The 21,769-nt window shown below is 41.1% G+C and overlaps 1 protein-coding gene across 1 annotated transcript in view; it reads right to left on the bottom strand.

Annotated features, from left to right (window-relative positions):
• ubr1 (ubiquitin protein ligase E3 component n-recognin 1) overlaps positions 1 to 21,769 on the bottom strand; it is a 144,131-nt gene that overhangs the window by 109,974 nt on the left and 12,388 nt on the right. The window contains exons 2-9 of the mRNA XM_062537372.1: positions 16,497 to 16,759; positions 11,427 to 11,505; positions 11,149 to 11,259; positions 9,182 to 9,309; positions 6,906 to 7,044; positions 6,656 to 6,718; positions 3,297 to 3,420; positions 2,827 to 2,934 (exon numbers count right to left, since the gene is read on the bottom strand). Of these exons, the coding sequence (XP_062393356.1) occupies positions 2,827 to 2,934; positions 3,297 to 3,420; positions 6,656 to 6,718; positions 6,906 to 7,044; positions 9,182 to 9,309; positions 11,149 to 11,259; positions 11,427 to 11,505; positions 16,497 to 16,759 (1,015 nt within the window). The remainder of the gene's footprint in view (positions 1 to 2,826; positions 2,935 to 3,296; positions 3,421 to 6,655; positions 6,719 to 6,905; positions 7,045 to 9,181; positions 9,310 to 11,148; positions 11,260 to 11,426; positions 11,506 to 16,496; positions 16,760 to 21,769) is intronic.

The raw sequence follows: 21,769 nt of genomic DNA, 5'->3' as shown, positions 1-21,769 counted from the left end.
CAAACACAGCTTTGAGCAGCCTGGACTATTTAGGCCTATATTTCAAGTAGGCCTAATGCAGGGGTCGGCAACCTGCGGCTCTGGAGCCGCATGCGGCTCTTTAGCGCAACCCTGGTGGCTCCCTGGAGCGTCTTCAAAAATGTATGAATGGGGGGATTTTTGTTTGTTTGTTTTAATATGGTTTCTGTATGAGGACAAACATTCTTAACGTTTTCCAATGTTGTAAAAATGTGCATAATACAATTTATATTTAAGTTCAACATTTCTGTCAACGAAGATTTGATAGCCTGCGACACACGTTTCAGGGCGGCGCCGTGCCATGCAGGTGGCTGTGGTTGTAAACAAACCGGCGGCGGGTGTCAGCATGGGCCATGCCATGGTAAAAAGGGAAAAATAGAAAGATAGCCGGTGAGATCAGAGAATTTAAGGCAGAATGGACCGAATCATTTGCTTTCATTGCCATTGCGGAAGGATTGCCTGCATGTTTGCTTTGTAATGAGAAGTTGGCGAACAACAAAAAGAGAAAGACATTTAGAAAGACATTTTCAGGGAAGGCATGCTACATTTGCAGCCGACTACCCAGTTGGGACTGAGAGAAAAAGTACGATTGCAGTAGCCTACTTCTGGAGAAATTTTGTTGCAACCTGAGAGATATTAAAACGTGGAAAACAACGGTTCACGGATGGTGATTACACGAAGTTGAACTTAAAGCACCAGCGGAGTAGTCACGTGGTGTGTCCGAGATACGCTGCAGGGAAAAACATTTAATCATGAAAGCTCATGTAGCCTCGTTGTAGCCTACTTAGTCATTTTGATAGTAGGCTAATAAAGATAATATACACTTACAGCCTGTGTTGCCGTCATATAAGGCTTACATAAGGCTTTTCATTTTTTTGCGGCTCCAGACAGATTTGTTTTTTTGTTTTTTTGGTCAAAAATGGCTCTTTGAACATTTTGGGTTGCCGACCCCTGGCCTAATGTAAAGCATTCAGAATGTGAATAAAATGTGAACATTCAGAATGTGAATAAAATTCAAAGATATTTGCATACTGCATTCTTAACAGCTGCATCAAGCTGTGCCAGTACATCCTCTGCTAATAGTTCCAATTTTCTTGTTGAAGCTGACAATGTTTCTGCAGTTTCTGCAGCCGCTTTAAGCACTCATTCACTCTGTCCCATGGCTAAATGCTCTCATGTTGCACCAAAATCCACGCAATCTTTGACGAACAGTCATTTGCCTGTATGCATGCGTGATCACAGGACTAGACCTGTCACACTGTGCTTTCAATTTGATAATTATTACCTCCACCAAGGAGGTTATGTATTCATCTGGGTTTGCATTTGTTTGTCTGTTTGTTAGCAAGATAACTCAAAAACGTATGGATGGTTTTCCATGAAATTTCAGGAAATGTATGCAGCTACCCGAAGAAACAATTATATTTTGGGAGTGATCCAGATAACTGTCTGGATCCAGATTTTGGTCAGTGACATCACAGGTATCAATTTCATGAACGTGGACACTAAACCTACGGCATGAAAGATCAATTGCACTCCTATTCTGCACATCGCCCTTGGCAGAAGTCTGCGCTCTCAGAGTGCTTTTCAAGTTTTACTTGCCCTCACTGCGGACTTCTGCGCATACCTTTCCTCAAACAACCAGTGTTTGATCTCATAGTGACGCTAACGTTGCCATTTTTTTTAATCAACGCCAGTTTCATAGCACATATTCACAGCAGAACGAAGGCATTGGTCCGTCCATTCATCTATTTTTTTTAGCAAGCTATTTTCTCTCATCTTCTCTCTCTCCCGCTAGGCCTATTCTCTGTTGCTGAAAGGTAAACAATCGAGTTGATTCGCTTGGCTACAGATGATGGTCTTTTATATTATATTTTAGCAAAAAGTGGACCACAACTTCTTTCACAAGCAGAGCAAACAATTCAAATTAGAAAATCCTATTAGACTGTTGGGACGTTTAAATATAGACTAGGCTGGCTAACCATAGTCTTTAGGTTAACTTGTGTGTAGCCTATGGTAAAGTTACATTCGGACTGGTAGTCTGACAAAAGCAGCAGCTGGCAATGAAAGTCAATAAATAATTTCCGGGTCACAGCAATCGGAAAAAAATAAATATCAAAATCAGTTTTGGCCCTAAGTCCGTTTTTTAAAAGCGTACTTTTGATCTGACCACAAAATCAAAAGTCTGAAAAACAAAGCGTTATTTGCTTCTTCGTATCGCATTCATAAACAAATAATGAAATAACAGGTAATTTTTTGATTTTGGATTCTCAACTGAATATCAAATCAACGAAACATACACGGACCCAAATCTCTTCATACTCAAAACGCCAAATAGATTTTCTGACTTTAATATAACATTCATGTAATTTTTTGTAGTGTATGACTTCTCATCATAAAATGATCAAACGTCAGTAACTGATGACACGTAATTAACACTACCACAACAATAAACAAGTAAATAGATAATGAGAATTTGTCTGTAAGTGGGAAAGGGGCATTGCAAAGGATTCACTATGTATTACAAGGCACTGAATGAACATCTGGAATAATACTGCCACCTGCCACTATTATGTGGATTTGTGTTTCACAGTGATGTCTGTTGTGTGTCAAATGTGATGTGTTGTTCTGAATGAGGATGGGATATATTACACATTACATGCTGTGTGTGCTGTCATGTGTTACCTGTTATATGTGGTGCTGTACTCACATTCTTATCTGTGGAACATCTTGTATGTGGAAAGATGCATGAAAACAATCATCACCCTAGGGTCATTAAAGACTATCTATCTATCTCATATGTGTACTGGCCTTTGTAGAGACGAGAATCATGCAGCATGAGCCGGCAGATTGGACTGGGCTTGTCACCATCAGATGAAGGCTGTAGAGCAACTTGACAGAACACCTGCCTGAGACCAACTGACAAAATTTCATACATCCATTCACACAAGGATAAACAAAAACACATGTTAAAAGGAACAGAAAACAAGATTTCAGACAAGTAAAAATAAGTGTGTGTGTATGTGTGTATGTGGGTGTGTGTGTGTGTGTGTGTGTGTGTGTGTGTGTATGTGTGTGTGTGTGTGTGTGTGTGTGTGTGTGTGTGTGTGTGTGTGTGTGTGAAAGAGTGAGTGAGTCAATGAGAGAGAGCAAGGGCAAGAAGAGAGAAAGAGAGAGAGAGAGAGAGAGAGAGAGAGAGAGAGAGAGAGACAGAGAGAGAGAGAGAGAGAGAGAGAGACAGACAGAGAGAGAGAGAGAGACAATGAGAAAATGCCTATTACCAGAGTATCCAATGACCTGCTGGAACCAGACCCCAAGTCTCAAGGCAAAACTCTGGTGGGCCATAACTGCTGTATGCAGGATCTCCACACGGAGAGGCTGCAGCGAGATGTGCTCGGAGTTTGACTGTAGAGGATGTCACACAAATCCAAGGGTCTTATTTATTTAAAAATCAGGTGTTGCAAGACCAATGTCTAGTATCATATTCAGGGGGTTATATGTTGGTCTGTACATACAGGGGATGGGCCTAGGTCTGAGAGAAGTAATTGTTCCATCAATGCTTTGAGATACCAATATGAAAGATTCTGCATCAATGCAAGAAAATGAGTGGTAATTTTCATTTTGAATAAACAATATGAATGACTTTATAAATACCAACAAACAAATAAATACAATATGACCAAGTAGTCTGTGAGTGCCTCAGCAACCTCAGATAAGGGATTTACAGCTCTTTTCAGTGGCTGTCCTTGAAAACCAAAATCAAGTTCTGTGGCTTACTTTGCTATAAAACCAACATATGGACATCATAATAATCATCAAACTGTTCAGAGAACCCAAATGCCAGCGTGCCATATTAAGCCAAATGTTGTCTATGAAAATGTAACAGTGGATTTAAACATTAAGTGAACTGTAGCACGCTGGCATTTGGATGCTCAATTTGATCAAATTAACTCGTCATGACATCACGTTTTTGCCGGTCTAACACAGCGTGGTGAAAGTATTTCCCTCTTCCAAATTGATTCTATTTTTGCATATTTGACACACATAAATATTTCAGATCATCCAACTAATTTCAATATAATATAGGTAGTTGTTGGTTGGAAAAAAACATTTTATTAAACAACATTGAAATAGCCTACCTTGGAACACCAGAGTATTATATTATATCCTGATATAAAAAGAGAAAATCCTTAATTTCTGATATTCATAACAGCACACTTCATGCAGATTATAGCCTACTGTTCATATACAACTCTACCTCTTTAATTCAGCTGTCTGGTTAATATTGTAAACAAAGTATAGTTGGCTAGTTTAGTCAACTGGTTGGCCTGTTCAGTTTCCCCACGTGTGTTTAAGTTTCAAGGTAGGCTAATACTTTTTCTCCTTGGGACAGGCCCTTTTGAGTCTTGGAGTTGGAAAACATTGGTATTGAGATGCAAGAGTTTTAATCAAATCTGTGCAGCATGCTAATGATGCTAACCGAATAATAATTTAGCTCAGGGCCGCCGCTCCGCATACGCAGAGTACGCAGAGCGCGTAGGGCCCCAAGTACCTGGCGGGGGCCCCCAAAATTAAGGTTACTATTTTTTTTTTTTTTTAAATGATAATTAATGTATTATTACATTACAAAGAGTATAGAAATCAGTTATGAACATGCCCATCGTTGTTCCTTCTTAATTGTGCAATCTGTCGCTCAATTCGGGCAAATGAGATGTTTTTACCTAATATATAAAAAGAGTCTCCCCCCGCTTCCCTGAAATGGTACAGCCTTCAAAGCCATAATAATAAAACCCGTCTTTATTATAGCTGAATTCGAATGGTAATTCATAATAGGAAGTACGAGGCTATATGGATCTGGCACTGAAAAACGAAAGAAAATAAAAGAAAACTGAGAGATGACACTTGTGCAGCTCTTGCAGGTTCGTGTTGGTTTTAATTATTCTGCTAACGCTAGCTAACGTCAGCAACCTAGCCTAGGTCACCTAGCAGTTGGATTTGATGTAGCTCTAAGCCCTAAATTACATAAAATCTAGATTTCACAATGCATGTGACATGTTTGCAAATAGTTGACAGTCGTCAATGTAGATATTTGGCACCCAATATGAAGTCAACAAAATTCTAGCAGTTTGTGCAAAGAAAGTGCACTGCAAGATTCGCACTGCTGCTTCAGTCCAAAGCTTTTCTGCAAAGGCTGTGGTGACACAACGTGATCAACGATCAGAGATTAGACAGGAGTTACACAGGCAGATCAATGTATCAAGAATAGTGAGTATTATTTCAGAACTCTTATTTAAGGCACATGCATGTAATATCTCCATTCAATTTCATTTGGTTGGGCCAAAATGTGCTAGGGTTTCTTTACGTTTGGTCATTTACAAAATGCCTCATGGTTTTGTTTAATGTGTAAAATTAGAGTAGGCTATAGACATTTAAAGTTTTGCATATGTCCACAAAATTAATATAATATAATAGCTTAATATGCTTCCCATATCATTGTGAAATACACAGGCTGAAATAACGAAGTGCTTTATAGATAAACAGCAGATTTAAGATGATTCACATGTTGTTTTTGAGTCACTTTTTATATAAACAGTAGTAGCCTACAACATGATATTATTGTCATCAGAAAAACTTAATGTTTTGGTATTTTTATTTAGCTTTCGCTAATCATCTGTAGTTGCTGATATTTTGTTACTCTATGATTAATATTTATTTTTTAATATTTATTAATATCCATTTAAGCTTAGGGCCTCCAGAAGCTCAGCAGCGGCCCTGATTTAGCTAGTCTTCTATGAGTTATTGCTTTGACGATTGTGAATGTTTTATTTGGAATAAAATGGGCATGTCGAGGGGCGGGTGTCCATTGGGCGCACACGAGAGGGAGAGGGATAGCGAAAGAAAGCAGGCCAAGGCGAGAGGGATTACTCTTATAGGCCTCCTGTTTGGTAAAGTTGCACGCATAGTCTATAATGAAAACTCGCAAAAGACATAAGCTTTCACCCGCGCAGGTGCACCATTGCGACATAGATCGTCGCACTCACACTCAAATATTGGTCTCTGAGTAGGCAAAGCTTCCACGCTTCCAGGGATGATCTCTGTGGTGAGCACGGAGGGGAGGTACTGTGTTTGTGTGCGTGCGTTTGCGTGTGTGTGTGTGAGAGAGAGGGAGAGAGAAAGACGCGTGAGTGACAAAAGGACATATAGAGGGAAAGGAAATGCAGCAAAAACGATGCGTTAAAAAATGTAACTAATAACAAAACGCAATATGTGGCGGCCGGTACTGAATCTGTGGCGCACCGCCACGAATTAGTCTATGTGTGGGAAACACTGCTATTAAATTGTGTACAAAGGCATTTGTTTCTTCTGTAGTGGTTGAAACATGCCCCAATGCTCCAGATCCAGACTCCAGAGAATCCAGAGTTCTGGCTACGTCAGGCTGCAAAATATCCAGTTCTGTTTTATATTTTTAATAATAAAAAATAATAAAATGGCAGATTCTATGTCTGAGTGTCTGAATAAAAAACAAAAAACGGATGATGCATTATGATCCATTGAAAATTGTTTTAAAATGTAACTGTAATTGAACTGAATCAAGCTAGTGCGGATTCCCACCTCTAGATGGAAGTGTGTTCAGGCTTACCCTAATAAGATCTTTGGCTTGTTGGCAAGTCCTTAGAGTTCCCCTCTTCACTGCTCTGCGCCCCTGTTGAAGTTAGAAAAAAGCAATATGGTAATTTTAAATGTGTGTGCACCGATATGCCTTTGAGTCAATGAGAGGTCTGTGCAGCACCATACCATCTAAGCATTAGCGGCATCGTACATCATCATAAGCCACTGTTGACAGTGTTCTACCTTAATAAATATATGTGTGTTTGTACAAGGCACTGTACCTCCTTATCAATTAGAGCTGTGTGTGCTTGTGCCTCATTGTGGTCACAGTTGATGGAGCGCTGGAGCGTGTAGATCACATGATCGTAGGAGTGGTGCTCATCATTATACAGCACACAGAAGAACATGTTTTGCTTCACCCTATAGACAAAACGGCCAGGAACTTCAGTTAACAGACAACTGGTTGTTCTTACCACAGAGGACACACAGTGGCAGTCCTATCTTATGCCCTGTGTGCCAACCAAGCCCCACACACACATACAGTCATAGTTGAAATTGTTGGCACCCATGCTAAGTTGACTAAAAAGAGGAATATCAAATCATCTTTTGGAAATTGATTTTAATGGCTTAAGTAATCAAATTAGGAAAAATTCAGTTTTCTTCAGTTAGCCTATTAGCCTGTTTGATGCTCATTGAACTCAATGCAAATCAAACAAGCTAATAGGCTAACTGAAGAAAACTGAACAAAACACCATGCCTATCTCTAGGTATGGTGAAGGGTGTGTGATGATGTGGGTTAATTTTAATTCTAAAGACCAAGGGAACTTTATGAGGGTGCATAGTATCCTGGATCCATGAAATAAGTGGCCTTTAAAAATAAAAAACTGCCTAACCCTATGTGTTAAATTCCCATAGGGTTACATAGGGGTGACAATATTTTTGACCCCAGTATTTTGGGAAGAACATTTATTTATTTATGATACATTATTCATTCACAAAGAAAATTGGTGTGTCCTTAAAGGGATAATCCGGAGTGAAATGCACTTTAGATCAATTTTTCTGACTATTGGGAGTACATACGTTGAGTTGACACCAAAATCATGTCATTCGGATGTATTTTGAGAAAGTTTGAGTTCACCGTTTTTAGCCAAAACTCGTTAGCCTGGAAGTGACCGGGGCAGGTCCTTTCGCCACTACAAAACGCTATTTTTATACCTCTTCTACTGTTCCAAACAACACTACACTTACGTGGTAGTGAGTAGAGGGTCCCTAAAGCCAAACCGAAGTATCCCCACGTCTTTATGTGGTCGGATAGAGAGTCCAGAATGAATTTAATCGAGTCAGTACCTTTCCGGAAATGTTAGTAAAGTGTTGTTGAAGCGTTGCGCTGCTGCCGCCGCGACATTTCCGGAAGGTACTGACTCGATTAAATTCATTCTGGACTCTCTATCCGACCACATAAAGACGTGGGGATACTTCGGTTTGGCTTTAGGGACCCTCTACTCACTACCACGTAAGTGTAGTGTTGTTTGGAACAGTAGAAGAGGTATAAAAATAGCGCTTTGTAGTGGCGAAAGGACCTGCCCCGGTCACTTCCAGGCTAACGAGTTTTGGCTAAAAACGGTGAACTCGAACTTTCTCAAAATACATCCGAATGACATGATTTTGGTGTCAACTCAACGTATGTACTCCCAATAGTCCGAAAAATTGATCTAAAGTGCATTTCACTCCGGTTTATCCCTTTAAAGGTTGGATTTTTCCTAATTTTATTACTTAAGCCATTAAAATCAATTTCCAAAAGATGATTTTATATTCCTCTATTTAGTCAACTTTAGCATGGGGTGCCAACAATTTCAACCATGACTGTATCAGCCAATTCTGGTTGACTTAAAGGAGAATTGCCGTGTGATATTGACTTAAAGTATGTTGAAACATGATACCTAGTGTGAGCGTTTGTCTCAGAGCTTATCTCAACCTGCCCCCTGCTCTCGGAATTCTACCGCTAGCTTGTCAATGCTTATACAGCTTTTCCATAGCAGTGGCTCGGGCATCGGCTTATGCATGCAAATAAATCACTGTTTTACACCATTTATGAGGCTCAAAGTAGCTCCACACTTTATTGGTAGACTTCTGAGGGCCCTGACATTTAAAACGAGACATTGAGAACTTTGAAAAAGCAGGGGGCAGGTCGAGATAAGCTCTGAGGCAAACGCTCACACTAGGTATCATGTTTCAACATACTTTAAGTCAATATCACACGGGAATTCTCCTTTAAGTCAACCAGAATTGGCTGATACAGTCATGGCATACTGTCTTTGCTCTTTTGTAATCATATACTACGCATATTTTTGGAAATGGTCATTTTCATGTATAAACAAAGGATTATATCTGATTTCAAAAGGTAGGCTAATAATTTTGGCCTTAACTGTATATCAGTTGCTATGACACAACCCACAGAAACTTAAATGATGCCAGTATGATTTTTGCCAAATGACTCACAGGTATTGTGATGAACACAATCAGTGAAAACCAATAAACAGTATGTTGTGTAGCATACCTCGGCTGGAGTTCTGTGGAAAGCTCATGGCTCTCTTCCCATACCAGTAGATCCGTACAGTAATGCAGTAGGACCTGGAACAGCAGCTTAACACGCTGTTGTAGATCTGTCTCTAGCACACACTCTACCTGCAAGGAGATGACCAGCAGTCAACACATCATTATACATTATACACATCATCAACACAACATTATTGGGGCAGCCGTGGCCTACTGGTTAGGGCTTGGGGCTTGTAACTGGAGGGTAGCCGGTTCGATCCCCGACCAGTCCACGGCTGAAGTGCCCTTGAGCAAGGCACCTAACCCCTCACTGCTCCCCGAGCGCCGCTGGTTGGGCAGGCAGCTCACTGCTCTGGGTTAGTGTGTGATTCACCTCACTGTATGTTCACTGGGTGCTAGTGATGCGCGGTTCAGCCCATTACCCGCGGATATCCGCGGGTTTACCCGCGGGTCGGGCGGATTTGGGTAGGCCTAATAGTTTTTTCTAAATATTGCGGGTGGGTCGGGTCAAAAAAGTAAAAATGCACATTTCTCACTTGTTAACTTCCGACATATTAGGTGGCGATGCGCCTGCAATACAGGAGGTGTGGTCGAGCGCAAAACATAATTTCTCCTAAATTCAGCACCCAATTGCGCCATGCGTGACTGACTGAAAAAGTCAATCGCGCATTCGCTACTTTATGGACATGGAGCCTAATGATCTGGGATATCGAAGGTTGTGCACAATGCGAGAACACCTCACTTCTGTCATAGGCTACACGAATAAACAGCTGCTTGTTAAATGCTTGGCAGTGTTAAACGCAAAAGTAGGCTAGCCTATGAAGTTGCAAGGGGAAATATGAATGGCAACTTGTTATGAAGATGAGATTTAACACTAGCTATGTCTAGGCTGCAGATTATGAATGGTGTGGAGGAGCGCAGATTGTCAAAATGACCGATCATTGTAACCCGCTGTTGTCCTCATGTGGGCTAATTAGGCTAGGAAATACGTTAAATGCGTTTTTTCCTTTCCGCGGGTCGGGTCGGATTTGGGTCACAATTCGAACATATTTTTGCGGATTGGGCGGGGCGGTTTGGATCTCCTGAAAAGTCGGGTTGGGGCGGGTTTTAAAAAAAGCCCACCCGCGCATCACTACTGGGTGCTGTGTGTGTTCACCAATTCGGTTAAATTGGGTTAAATGCAGAGAAACAAATTTCCCCTCACGGGATCAAAAAAGTATATTCATTTATTTATTCATCATGCATCAGCACTCTGACCTCCCCTCTCTCATGCTCGCTTACACGGACACAAAAAAAACTCTCACTGGTCAGACAGGTAATGGATCAAAAGTATCATACGGACATGAAAATAACATTATAACATTATAACATTATAAAGAGCAGTGGAGTCATGCAGACAAGACCGAAACTATAAAACTAGTATTATGAAGTAAGAGCTCCCCTCTGGCTATTGCTCTAGATATACTGAATATCTCCAATTACTAAAAGGCATTAAACTGATGGAACTGAATTTAAACCATAGAAATAAGCAAAAAATGATTAGAATATACACTGTCTACATGGTTAAATATCGTCCCTATCCACATCTCATGAGCCACTCCGAAGGCTCATTTTATAGCTTAATAAAATGAGCTTACAGCTTACAGCTTTTTCCCCCCTTCTCTCGAACGGATGGCTCTGACAACTACACATTTCTTGAATGTCACATTTTCATGCATCAGTTTTCCCCCAATGGGAGGCCAAAAGTAAATGTTGATCTTGTGTGCGTGCGTGTGCGTATGTGTGTGTGTGTGTGTGTGTGTGTGTGTGTGTGTGTGTGTGTGAGAGAGAGAGAGAGAGAGAGAGAGAGAAGTGTGCATGCATGTACAACTCCAGAGAATAAAGAACAGGGACATAGGACACATTATCAAAGCACTCCAAATAGAGAATGCACATAATTCTTTCCTCATAACTGGCACTGACACATACCGTTTCCATGGGAATAGAAGCCCCAGAGTCATGTTTGGAACAGCAGGGGCCAGTCTTCCAGGCTTCAAGGTCACCACAGTCACAGAAGCCACCACCTGATGAGGCGTGCATCTGTTATGCACACACACAAATCAAATCAGCTGATGGGTGCTTGGAGATTAATTTGCAAAAATATATATTTGCAGCATGCATACAGTGAGTATAATTTGAAGGCAATCCCACCTCCAGCAAACATAACTCATTAGTGTAAGAAAACTGCACTATGAGGGATCATTTACCTTGTAGCGATGCCCTTTGTGTACACTGTTCTGAAAACAGTCCATACACAGCACACAAGTGGGATCTATGGCACAGTCTCTACAAAACAAAATCCAGTGGTAACTTGACATTTGCTGGTAACAAAAAATGAAACCTAGAACATGCAATATAGTATTAATCGTTGTAATAGTCTAGCAGACACAAAAAAAAGTCTCATTACAAGTCAATTCAGCAAATGCCTCAAGCACTTAGGCATAAAATATACTGAATAAATGACCACGTGTACCCTCTTTCTCTTCTCCCCCCCCCCCAGGACTTTTTTCTCGGCAGCAGCGGAATTTTACTTTCTAGATTAGTAGTACTGCATCAAAAGGTAAACAGCGAACCCCAGTCGGGACATCTGTAGTAGCCACCTTATATATGCCACTATACCGCTATGTTTAGGGTCGCCTGGCAACGGGGACGCTAGCTGCTCTAGCCGCTCCGTTAAGACTTGTTTTTGTTCGGATTTTTATATTTACTTTTTTATTCACCATTATTTTTCCATTATTCTTATATTTGTTTAGTTTAGTTGTTCGGTTATAGATAGCCTTTTTTATTTTAATAGTTTATTTTTGCGTTTCCATACTTTTTCTGCATCTTAAGTAGTGGGGTGTGTGCTCTGCCTCTGTGCTCGACCTGCGCTAATTTCGCCTATTGGGGATCAGCTGTTCTCTGGCCGTCTGCGATTAGGCACCAGTGACTGGTGCTGCTGGACTATGGCTCCAAGGCCGAGGAGCTCATTTTCTGCTGCTGGCTGGACTATTTAAAATGGTCAGTGTGGCCTGCGGACTCTGTGGCTGCTTCGGTCAGTTGACTGTCAGCTGGGACATCGGTGGCTGGTCTGGTCGGTGGACTGTCGGCTGCTCGGCGCAGGACAGGGACGCGGCTTCGGGCGAGCACCAGAGGATCCTCCTGTGCAGAGTCTAAAGGCATCTTCCTGGTGCCTGTCGGCAGCGATAATCGGGTGAGCCCGTTTTGCCATCAGGCTGTCATGTCAACTACAGGCCATCTCGTCAGCTGAGATTCTGCCCCAGCGATTGCAAGTGCAAACGCAGCGCACTGACTCTTCCTTGGATGCGGTCGGTTGGACTACGTTAACGTGGACTTTTCTGGGGTTTTTTGTTTTGATTATTTATTTTATTTTTGTTTGTTTTGTCTGTCTGTCTTGTAGCCTATGTGGTGTCACGGGTACGCTCACGCTGGCGATTGCGCTGCTCCGTCCGCTATTATCTTGTGCCAACTTTGCATTTTGGGACATTGGGTGTTTTTGATAATCTATGTTAATTTATTTAGGGCTGGGCACGTTAATATCACGTTAACTCATCAATCAATTAACGCCGATAATTATTTTATCGCGCATTAACGCAGTTTATATCATTTATTTTATACTGTAAAAGTCTGTTGCTCACAGGCTGGTCACAGGCGTCTCATCACGCATTGATATTCCATAATAGCCTACACTCACGAAATCAGGAGATGTGCAACAGAAGTGAGAGAAGCCACTGAATGCAGCAGTGCAAGAGCAAGTCACATGGTCACAGTGCACGTTGTCACACGCACGCTTAATGTTTTGCGCTGGTTTTGCGGCTACTTTGTTCAAGTGGCATTGATAAGTTAAACAGTCGTTTTTTCCTACACGGTAACGTTGTTGTATGGAAATATATCTCACATTAGTAAAGCAGACCCCTGATGTGCATAGTTTTCACACACGTTTTGTAAACAATTTTGGCACAAACATTGACTGCTTTGAAGTGAAAGTGCATGTCTAACAATATAGCATAATACTAATTGTGATATGATAATCATAATGATGATTTGATGGGGGGTGGGGTGAGGTGTGTGTAGGTGGGCCCTATGACCCCAAAGTCTGCCATGATTGGGCCTCAACTTAAAGAAGTTTAAGGCTGCGTTAGTGTTTCTCGAAGCCTACAGCGGCTAGCGGGTCTATGTATTTGTGTCGAGATAACCCTGAAAAGTAAAACCATCGAATTTTACTCAGTGGCCTTTGTGCCCTATCATGTGGCCTTGGTGCCCCTAAAAAAAAAAAGAAGGTGATGGCCAAATGGCCTTGCCCCTAAAATTACGAAATTCCCACCCTGGACATATCTCACTATTCATATGGAATAAAAAAGAGGCCAAGAGTAAAATTTTCCACACTTCAGCTACCAAAGGAAAAGGGGGGCTTGGCTCTCCCATCCTTAAAGGATTACTATACATCAGCTCAGCTAAGGCCACTTATATGCCTGTGTAACCCATCTTATGAAGCCAAATGGAAAGATATAGAGACATCTTTGACAGATGCCCCAATACAATCATTAATAGGTTGTATTGACAATGATAAGGAAAAATCACAGACAGAGAGCCAATGGGTGAACTTATCATTGAAGATATGGGCTGACGTAGTTCAACGCTCTCAGCTTCAGCGAGAGGTAAAATTACTCAGGTGGCCTGCGTACGACCCCGACTACAAGCCGTCATTGTATGACCTCAGATATAGACAATGGGTTTATCATGGCATTACATCCCTATGCACAATAGTTAAAAACAGGGCACTTCATAGCTTTGAACATCTATGTCAGGTTTATGGGCTGAGTAAAGGGGATTTCTACAGGTATTTACAAATCTCTGACTACTTCTGTAAAGAGGTTAAAGGGATATTCCGCCATTTGTGGAAATACGCTCATTTTCCACCTTCCCTCGAGCAAAACAATCGATATTTACCTTGCTCCCGTTCATCCAGCCATTCTGTGAGTCTGGCGATACAACTTTTAGCTTCAGCCTAGCATAGATCATTGAATCGGATTAGACCATTAGCTTCTCGCCTGCTAGCTTCATGTTTAAAAGTGACTAAGATTTCTGGTAATTTTCCCATTTAAAACGTGTCTCCTCTCAAGTTAGAAAGTGCAATAAGACCAACTGAAAATGAAACCTGGCGTTTTTCTAGGCTGATTTGACATGGAACTACACTCTCATCTGGCGTAATAATCAAGGCAACTTGCAGCTACTGGCACTACTACTGCTTGTTGTCTATGGGGACTATTTTCAAATGCTGCGTACGATATCACTGCGCCTATGGTACGTTTGCAAGTTGCCTTGATTATTACGCCAGATGAGAGTGTAGTTCCATGTCAAATCAGCCTAGAAAAACGCCAGGTTTCATTTTCAGTTGGTCTTATTGCACTTTCTAACTTGAGAGGAGACACGTTTTAAATGGGAAAATTACCAGAAATCGTAGTCACACTTAAACATGAAGCTAGCAGGCAAGAAGCTAATGGTCTAATCCGATTCAGTGATCTATGCTAGGCTGAAGCTAAAAGTTGTATCGCCAGACTCACAGAATGGCTGGATGAACGGGAACAAGGTAAATATCGATTGTTTTGCTCGAGGGGAGGTGGAAAATGAGCGTATTTCCAAAAATGGCGGAATATCCCTTTAAGAATCCTAACCAGAGGGATTTGTCAACTGTTGTCTAGATGTTGGTGTGCCTATAACTGCAGGAACTGTAAAGGACTGATAAGCAGACTGTACCATGGCATCACATCTCTTAAAAAGGACTCCACTGAGTATGTGAAGCAACGTTGGGAAAAATAACTGGACATTGACATAACAGAGGACATGTGGATGAACGCTTGGAAAACACAGGCCTCTGCTACTAACTCATTTGGTTGGAGAGACTTTTGTTGGAAAAACTTGATTCGCTTTTTTATCACTCCTAAACAAAAAGGTAAACAAACAGACACTCAGTTAGGGTGCTGGAGGGAATGTGGAGAAAGCATGGTAGACCATGCCCATGTATTCTGGCAATGTCCCTCAATCCAGACCTATTAGAAGGAGGTGTCAGAAGTCATTGTTAAGGTTCTGGGCTTTAGCGTGGATGTAACATTCATTTATCTTTACCTGTGCCATTTCCCTGAGGGATTTTCCAGGGACGATGAGTACCTTTTAAAAATTCTGTTGGCAGCTGGCAAAAAGGCTATCACAAAATACTGGCTTCAGAAAGATGCTCCTACTGTGAGTACCTTTGTTGGTATTGTGAAACATCTACACATCCTTGAGCAGATGACACATTCCATACGGCTCCAAAAAGAGATTGGAGAGAAGAGATGGGGGCAATGGCCCATTTACATAAATGACCTAGATCTGTCAATGTAATGTAATCTGATCATACCTGACTGATTATAACTTGTGCACATTATCTCTATGACCTCATGCCGTTTTTTTTTGTGTTTTTTTTATCTTTTATCTTTTACTATTTTCTGTTTTCCCCTTTGTAGCTTTTTTCCCCCTTGTTAAACCCTTTACTGCTTTTGTGAAAAACTATACTAGCACTGTGCTGTCCATGGTTTACTGGTAGAGGCTCACATGCCCGCTGTAAATTACAGTAATCTTCTTGTAGCTTGATAGGAATGCTCTGTAGGTCAATATACAGTGCTGTGTTCATAAATAAAAAGTTTAAAAATATATATATATATACGGAATGACTCATTTAATCTAAAGTCATGTCTAGTGAGAGAGCTCTCTATTTAGGGAGGGAGGCAGTAGGCAGCTGCTTTCCGTTACAAACAGAGCCAGTGCATAAAACACTGTCCTGCAGCTTATACACAATGCGGTTTATATGCGGAAAATTAGTGTAGATGAGGGCACAAATGTGCCAAAAATCAGAAGGGGGGTACCATGTTCAAAAAACAAAATTTCTCTGGATGTATTAGGTATACCAAGCTAGTATTTTGGTTAAGTTAGTTCAAATGGTTACTCTTTAGATGGTAAAAGGTTGAAGCAAATCTGAGCTGGTCAAGCAGAAATTGTCTCTAAAATCGGTTTTTCCTTGCCCCTGTTACTCATGGTCTGTCTTTGAAAGTTTAACACTCTGTAAAGTGCCATGAGACATATGTAATGTTTTGGCGCTCTATAAGTGAAATTAAATTGAAATTGAAATTAAAGACTGGATTACTTAACAATATTTACGATCATAGCAACTAGTACTGGAATTATAGGATCCATACTGACACCACTTTCCATGTAGTACACTAGCTTGATGTGTCTCTGACCTGCAAGAGTAGACAGTCTCTCCCTCCTTGAAGACTCTGCCACACAGCTGTGAAGCTGCCCCTCCTTTCTGCTGTATTTTCTCCAAGCCAACATGAGGCTCTTCCCCAAACAGGAAACACTCCAATGGCAATAGCAGTCGCTCCTGCGCCAGTAGTTCCTCTTCCTGTGGCCGTGGCTCTGCTTCCAAGCAGTAGACTTGTGGCACCTGCTCCATCAAATGGCAGAGGATGGCTGTGCCACTGTCTGCTGCCTCCTTCCATCTCTAAACCCAAAGGATAACTTGAATCAATACAATTTCATATAGAACTAAAAACAGAAAAATCTCATGTGGGATTCACACTGCGCTCCATTGTAAATGTATGTGAATCTGATTTCACAGCCAAATATGTTTATTCAAGAAATTTGGTCTCTGCATTTATCCCATCCGTGAACTAGTGAACATTCACATCACACAGTGAACACACACTGAGGTGAAGCACACACTAACCCTGAGCAGTGAGCTGCCTTGATACAGAGGTGCTCGGGGAGCAATGCGGGGTTATGTGCCTTGCTCAAGGGCACTTCAGCCATGGATGAGAGCAGTGAAACCACTTCCCCACCCACATTTTTCCTACTAGTAGGGGATTGAACCGGCAACTAGGTTTGGGTACTGACCCCTGTACTTTTACCGGTATTGACCAAATCACGTCAGTATTACCGGGTATTGGTTCACGTGAAATTGAACGGTGCTAAATTTCTGTACTTTCATGTGCATCAGGAGCGGAGTGCGCCATCTGACGTCATGTTTAAGTGTAGGCTAACGTTATGTCTGTCTCAAAAAACGAAAGTGACTAAGGCTAACTTAATATGCACCATTTAAGGCTGCATGTATTGCACCAAGAGCAGGCATAAATTAATCAAAATAGTAGGCCTATCCCTGGTAAGAACTTCAAATATATGACAGTTAATAAACTGACAGTTGGCGGTGGAACAATGCACTGCATCAAAACGAGCTATAAGTTCAAATTCACAATGGCATGAAATGTTTTATTTGTCAAAGAATAACCGAAAGACCAAACTCACCAGCCTACTACTCACGACTGTTAGAGACTGACTGAAACTAAGTAACTTAAACAATAGAACTGGTAAGGAGTGGATAATAATCTACCCATAATAGCAAAATGTATTTGGCCCAGACCGACAGGGATTCCCAAACTGTAGAACACATACCACGGTGGTGGTAGCCTATGTGATCTGCTTCTAGGAGGTACGCGAGATGAAAAGGGCTATGGCGGAGAGGTGTTAAAAAATAACTTTTAAAACTATTTTGTAATTATTTCATGAATAAATGAAGAACTTCAAATCAGGCTATAATGATATGGAAACCTGAAATTAAAGGATACTATTTGTAAACGCTATGGTAGGCTATTGTTGTCTAGTTGACCTTGTCTAGTAGTCCGGGGGGTAGGTTGTTATCTTATTTGTATTAATTAATTTGATATTCATTCATGACCTGTCTTTTGTAAATCATTTGAAGGATTAGAATATTTCTTAACTTCAGTCATGTCTACCTGAGTATTTCTGGCTGAAATTATATTATCTGATTGGTTCATTCAAATCAGACTTCCATGCAATTTTTTTAGAGCTTTATTATGTATACTATTTACTACATGCATTTACTCACAAAACACAACAGGTTGTCTGCCTAATAATATATGGTTATCATTTCAATTATGGTAGTTCTATAATTAATATACTCGTTGTTTGCTTATTTTGCTGATTAACGTTTGATGAATATACTGTAGTAGAAGTACAGGGGTAATTTTCGAAGGTGTTTTCAACTAATTCAGTTTTGAAGACAAATCATACCAAGTGCAGGCAGGCGCTTTTCGTAATAGCGTTGCGTGCCGAGACAAGGAAGTTTTTTTTTTGTTTTTCATCTGGGTTTGTTTGTTGGTTTCTAAGCAAGATAACTAAAAAACGTAAGGCTGGATTTCGGTGAAATTTTCAGTAATGACCCAATGAAGAAACTATTATATTTTGGGAGTGATCCGGATCACCATTTGGATCCAGGAGGCGCTTGGTGGAGGTATGCGTTCTCGGAGTGCTTTTGTTTTTTAGTTCACCACAAATGTTATGTTCCTGGTCTTACATTGCTTTCTTGAAAATGCACAATTCACTACACGTGATGTACCTTTAGCCAGCTCTCCAAGATCATGCACTTTGCAATATTGTCTTTGATCTAGCATTCATATTTAAAGTGGCTCAATGAATGTCCATGTTGTGATGCGTATCATAACAAAACAAATATGGGTTTGTTTCGATGAATAAGTCTCCAAAGGTGGGAAGGACTGTAATTCCTTTATGCTTTTGGACAACAACACAGGGTACTGCCCCAGTGTTCAAATTTTTAGAAAATAATATGGTAGCCTTAAGAGAGGAGAGGGGTTTAAAAAAAAGTGGTGCTCATTAAATACAGGATTTTCAGCCTTTTTTAAGGACGTGTCTAACCACATTTGAAGAGCCATATCTCAGAAACTAAACAAGATACCCAGCTAAAATGTTGGTTTTCTTCTAATGAGACATGGAGGAACATTTGGACCAAAAATCAGGAAAAACTGAGGACCATGGTGTCGGACCTGTTCCAACTGATATGGAATTGCCCATATGGCATTCCAGTGGTATTGGGTAATGTATATGCACCCAACTGGGATGATTTTTTTGAACACGTTCTCTCCCAACTTCCAGCTCTAGAGACACATAGATTGATTCTGGGGGGTGACTTCAATTGTGTTTTGAATCCAGATCTAGATCGCTCCAGGCTTACTACTAGGCCTACGAGCAAGGCGGCCCAGGTAGTCAATTATTTCATACAGGCATATGGAGTTACTGATCCATGTACACCAATCATATTCCAGGATAGACTACTTTCTAGGGCTGCAACGATTCGTCGAGTTACTCGAGTAACTCGATTATGAAAATTCCTCGAGGCAAAACATCTGCCTCGAAGCCTCGTTAAATTCCTATGGAAGCACACCAGCGCGTCATACATTCTGAATTTAGTTGGCGCGATGGCGACAGAGGTGTGTGACGGGGCGAGTAGGAGTAACTCCTAGTTCCTACTAGTTCCTTGTATTTTCTAGTTCTTTGGAATGTTGTTTTGGGCTGTTCTAAGCTTATTTATATTTATTGTCTGCAACCACCCCTGCTGAGATTTCGCCTATAGCCTATTACTTGGTCCAATTTGAGGGGTGCGTTCAGGAGTATTTAAATTGGTTTGTTCAGTCTGATAGGGGGGTGCTTGCTGTTGAGACGTAGGCCTAAGTCTTACGATACTCTGCTATTTTATTGACTAGTTCAATTAGTCTGTGTAGTTGATTGTTATTTTTGAGCCTTGATTGAATTCATATTGTTTTGACTGTCAAGTCAGTTTATTTGGTTTAGCAAAAGTATTTATTTTGATATTTTTACTTTTGTTACAATTTCTTTATTTTTGCCCTTTGGGCCTTAATTGGGAAAAATAAATACCCATCCTCATTCATCCTTTTTCTGAGTTGCTAATTCCATCAACCTCACACCGCTCCGACCACACCTACCCTGGCCTTTACTATTTAGGGCCCGAGCACCGAGGTGCGGCCACTGAAAGTGGCTGCACCGTAGGTGCAAGGCCCTATTGTTTCTGCTCAGATTATTATTATTCTTTTTCCGTCTTACCTGTTTTTTTTTTTTCACCAACTTGGCATGCTCTAAAACTCTTGTAATTTGGCAGCCATTTGTAGAATTGCAATCGAAACTCAGAGACAGAGCTTTGGCCTAGGGCGTGGCTCAGGGACTCTATAGCGCCACCTATCACGCTGTCTGTTGTGGTTGACACATGCATTCACGAAAATGGCCCAGATTTGGTGGGCATGTGTGTTGTATTAATCTAAACAATTTTTACATTTACACTCTATAGCAAATATTCGAAGAATTTGAGTTATGGTTATGATTATGAATTTTGCACATCATGTATTTTGAAACACTTCTCCTAGACGGTTTATCGAAATCATGTCATATAAGAACTAAAATGATCTTGAGGGGTTGCCCGAGAGGAATTGCGACCAGATTTTTGAATTTCAAAAGTATATCGAAATGGCGAAGGTTTGAATTATGGTGTTTTATTGAGAAACAGGAAGTTGGTGTTATAGGCAGAAAAAAGATTATGAACTGGATGTAATTTGGCAGCTACATGTGGAATTGCTTCAGCTAGTCAGAGACAGAGCTCTGGCCTAAGGTGTGGCTTTGGGACTCTATAGCGCCACCTAGCAGCACATTATATTTTGTGGTTGACACGTACATTCACCAAAATGAACCAAATTTGGTGGACTTGTGTGTTATTGCTATGGCTAGTCAGAGACAGAGCTTTGGCAGAGGGTGTGGCGTAGGGACTCTATAGCGCCACCTAGTGCGTTGTCTGTTGTGGTTGACACAAACATTCACCAAAATTAACCAAATTTGGTGGGCTTGTGTGTTATTGCTATCGGTAGTCAGAGACAGAGCTCTGGCCTAGAGTGTGGCTTAGGGACTCTAGAGCGCCACCTAATGCATTGTCTGTTGTGGTTGACACGTACATTCACCAAAATGAACCAAATTTTATGGGCATGTGTGTTATTGCTATAGTTATTCAGAGACAGAGCTCTGGCCTCGGGTGTGGCTTAAGGACTCTATAGCGCCACCTAGTGCATTGTCTGTTGTGGTTGACACATACATTCACAAAAATGAACCAAATTTGGTTGGCATATGTGTTATTGCTATAGCTATTCAGAGACAGCACTCTGGCCAAGGGTGTCTTCGGGACTGTATAACGCCACCTAGCGCATTGTTTGTTGTGGTTGACACACACATTCACGAAAATTAACCAAATTTGGTGGGCTTGTGCGTTATTGCTATCGATAGTCAGAGATAGAGCTCTGCCCTAGGGTGTGGCTTAGGGACTCTATAGCGCCACCTAGCGCATTGTCTGTGTACGTTCACCCAAATTAACCAAATTTGGTGGGCATGTGTGTTATTGCTATAGTTATTCAGAGACAGAGCTCTGGCCTCGGGTGTGGCTTAGGGACTCTATAGCGCCACCTAGTGCATTGTCTGTTGTGGTTGACACATACATTCACAAAAATGAACCAAATTTGGTTGGCATGTGTTATTGCTATAGCTATTCAGAGACAGCACTCTGGCCAAGGGTGTCTTCGGGACTGTATAACACCACCTAGCGCATTGTCTGTTGTGGTTGACACACACATTCACGAAAATGAAC

This window comes from Sardina pilchardus, chromosome 5 (genome assembly GCF_963854185.1).
Source record: "Sardina pilchardus chromosome 5, fSarPil1.1, whole genome shotgun sequence".
NCBI classification, from domain to species: domain Eukaryota; kingdom Metazoa; phylum Chordata; class Actinopteri; order Clupeiformes; family Clupeidae; genus Sardina; species Sardina pilchardus.
Note: the sequence above shows the minus strand (reverse complement) of the source record. Positions and strands in the feature narration are given on the sequence as shown.